The sequence below is a fragment of the Pieris napi genome, chromosome 15 (assembly GCF_905475465.1).
Source record: "Pieris napi chromosome 15, ilPieNapi1.2, whole genome shotgun sequence".
Lineage (NCBI taxonomy): Eukaryota > Metazoa > Arthropoda > Insecta > Lepidoptera > Pieridae > Pieris > Pieris napi.
In genome coordinates this window covers 9,218,496-9,221,670 of record NC_062248.1, presented here as the reverse complement: position 1 = coordinate 9,221,670, position 3,175 = coordinate 9,218,496, and the positions used below count along the sequence as shown (strand labels likewise).

Sequence of the window (3,175 nt, the reverse complement as noted above, 5' to 3'; positions counted from 1 at the left end):
CGGCTGTCAAACCGTAATAGCGTTGAACTGAGAGTCCAGGTTATATTGAACGTCAAATATTTGTTAAAATAATATCATCACTTAATTTATACCAATTAAAAAACTTGTATTGTAACAATGTAACAAGCTACAAAGGTGCAAGAAACAAAATTCCTTGTCTATGTCCTTCTGTGTAACATAATTTTTATTAGCTTATAAGCAAAACACAAACGCCACTTAAACAAAAAAAGAAAAGCCAGTAATAGCGTTAAGTCTCTACTCTAAACCGCTGGAATCTAACAGATTTAATGTCTACTCTCATTAACATAAGAGAAAACTTCAGCAAAAGTCTCGGCTCCGCCTGGAATGCACCTATCCCTCAAGGATTCCGTGTACCACCAATTCCTGAATGTCCTCTTAACACTTATCCCTGTCCACTCATTCAGTTTAACACACAGGTCACATAGCCCCTTCTCCAATGTAACTTCTCTTATTACATACGTTTGTCGCCAACTATGGAAACCTTGATATATTGATGGATTGTTCATGAGATACTTCACCGTTTCTACTAATGCTTCATTTGATGTGGTCTTAATATTTATATATGAACCTTCGGGAAGAAATCTGCAAAAAGAATTTGGTGTTAGCCATAGAAACAATAAAAGTTTCAATGAACTGGAGACAAGTATGCTAGATACTGAATCTTTGATTCAGTTTTGTTTTTCTATAATAGTATATAATTAAGTAGTGTTGCCCTAGTGGCTTCAACATGCGGCTCATCCCGAGATCGTAAGTTTGGTCCCTGGCTGTGCACCAATGGACTTTCTGTCTATGAGCGCATTTAACTCTAGCTCGTACTGTAAAGGTAAAGATCGTGAGAAAACCGACTTGCCTTAGACAAAATACCTTAGTTGAAAGCGTGTATCAGGCACAGACTTATCTATTAGAAAATGAAACGGACACCGATTTTTTCGGTAAATGATATCAAGCTAATTTCAGAAAGTGATTAATTAGGATTGATTGATTTATTTATTTTTATTTATAAACGTTGCATGTACAGAAATGTAATAGAATTGACATAAATTAACAAAAAAGGAGGGCAACTGGCGGCCTTATCGCTTTCGAGCGATGTCTTCAAGACAACCACTGCGACAAAAAAATTAAATTAGATAAAGTAAGCGCAAGAAGTTCAAAAATACAGAACATTTAAAAAATAGGACACATGAATCACGATAATTTTAGAGCAGTAGTAATCTATTAGCTTACCTTTTATAATCTGCATTTCCTAAGACAATCGGAACTGCGTAGTTTTCATATGCCTTAATAACATCTTTAGTAACATAATCTGTGCCTTCACTATCCTCGGGTACAAAATAAAAGTAATAATCTTGTTTAATAAGTCGATAGCAAATATTTTCAGGACATTCAAACATCCCACAGCCGAATATGTCAAAATCAAGAAAATGATATCGGAATATACTTTGCAATTTTATAGCATATTCAAGTCTGTTGTTTAATGTCTTACATTTATCTACTATCCAGACCATGGCTTTTCGTTTACGTGTTAAATGCTTTTCGTAATTAGTTACATTGTATTTCGTTGTATCCCATTTTACATTTCTTTTTGGAGCTACAACATTTCCCTTTGAGTCCGTCACTTGGAATTGGGGATGTGGTATATCAGAATCCAATTTGTAAGTCCACGTCAGATTAAAGAAGTTATCCATATGAATGGAGCAAATTGGATATGTGTAAGATGACTCCATACTATGGAATACGTACTTTTGTCTAGGCGATCGTTCCTTTGGTGTATTTCGACCTCTCCAATTTTGCATAGTACTAGCATTAAACACGATTGCGTCAAACTTTTCTATATTCTCGTTCTGGTAATGCTTATTGGCTGTGATGAAGCAATTTGTGTATGGACATTTATTGTTTATAAATATATCCTGACCTTCTTCCAAATCAACAGTGGGATGCCATTTATTCGTCCAGATCAGGATGTATAGCAAATCTTCTGTTTTCCGGACCGGTTCTTGTAAAAAATTATCTTGGGTGCTGATTACATGGTCGAGATTCGAGTTTCTCAATTGGAATGTGTAAAAACCTAGAATCGCGTACAACAATAATCCAATAAAGCTGAGTAAAAAGAATAATTTTGCGAAAAACTCTGTCCTAAGAAACATGGCGATAGAAAAGATGAAAAGACAATGTCGTACAACTTTAATAGTTCTTCAACATTACCTTGTGTTTGTAAATAGTAAATTCTTCATCTTTCAATAAACAAACAACGTGTTATGTTGTCAACGTTCTTGTTTACGTTTAATATACGTACATTATATATAATGTGACTTTTAACATATTATACTTTCAACTTACTTTATACATTCAAAGTAATTTTATTTTATTGAATTACTAAAACTTAAATCAAAAGTTCATGTGACGGTGAAACATAACTTATGACACATTTCTGTCCACGATAACGTGAACTTACATTACAATATTAACTTTATACTTAGAAACAAAAATCTAATAGCACTTTCTAAATAGTGATAACTCTTTTTATCCCAGAGTAAACAAGTAGACGGAATCAGGCCTATAAAGATCACATTTTCTAAGTTATTATTATAGTATGTTATTAATTTAGTATCTTTCATGTTATGTACAACTGGTATTGAAATGGGTAAGCTATATTGCTTCAGTAAGGCAAATGTGGGCGATGACATACTAAAAATGTCTGGGGAGAAATGGATGAGAGAAGCAAAACATTGATCCAAATGAAGAGGCCTTTACCCATAGGGGGTCCGTACTACAAGACTCCAAAATTATAAAGATCAACTAGACTAAGTATGTAATAAACTAATAACAAATCTAATATATACATTGTATTTTAAATAGTATAGAAAAAATGGGTTTTATTATTTACGTTATTAAAGTCTTCATACGCGTATAATATTGAATAGAGTATATTAAACCAAAACTAGTAACTACAGAGCTATTAAATCATAAGTCCGACCACAAAGTTTTAGTCGTGGACGTTCGACTCTCAAAGGAGGTTGCCAGTTCGCAGTCGAAAAGCTCTTGAGAGAAATTTTCTATCATTCGACCCCCTCTATTTGCTAAGACCCTGTTTCGTTACGAGAGCACTTGTTTCCATTGTTCCTCGGTTTATTCATCTAATGTCACTTGAAAATAT

The 3,175-nt window shown here is 33.7% G+C and overlaps 1 protein-coding gene across 1 annotated transcript; it reads right to left on the bottom strand.

Annotated features, from left to right (window-relative positions):
- Positions 1–259: 259 nt before the first annotated feature.
- Positions 260–1,814, bottom strand: LOC125056874 (alpha-(1,3)-fucosyltransferase C-like). The gene is made up of 2 exons (XM_047660189.1): positions 1,246–1,814; positions 260–603 (listed from the first exon to the last, which is right to left on the bottom strand). Exons 1-2 carry the CDS (start codon positions 1,812–1,814, stop codon positions 285–287), a joined length of 888 nt encoding a protein of 295 aa, XP_047516145.1. The 3' UTR covers positions 260–284.
- Between the last annotated feature and the right edge of the window lie 1,361 nt (positions 1,815–3,175).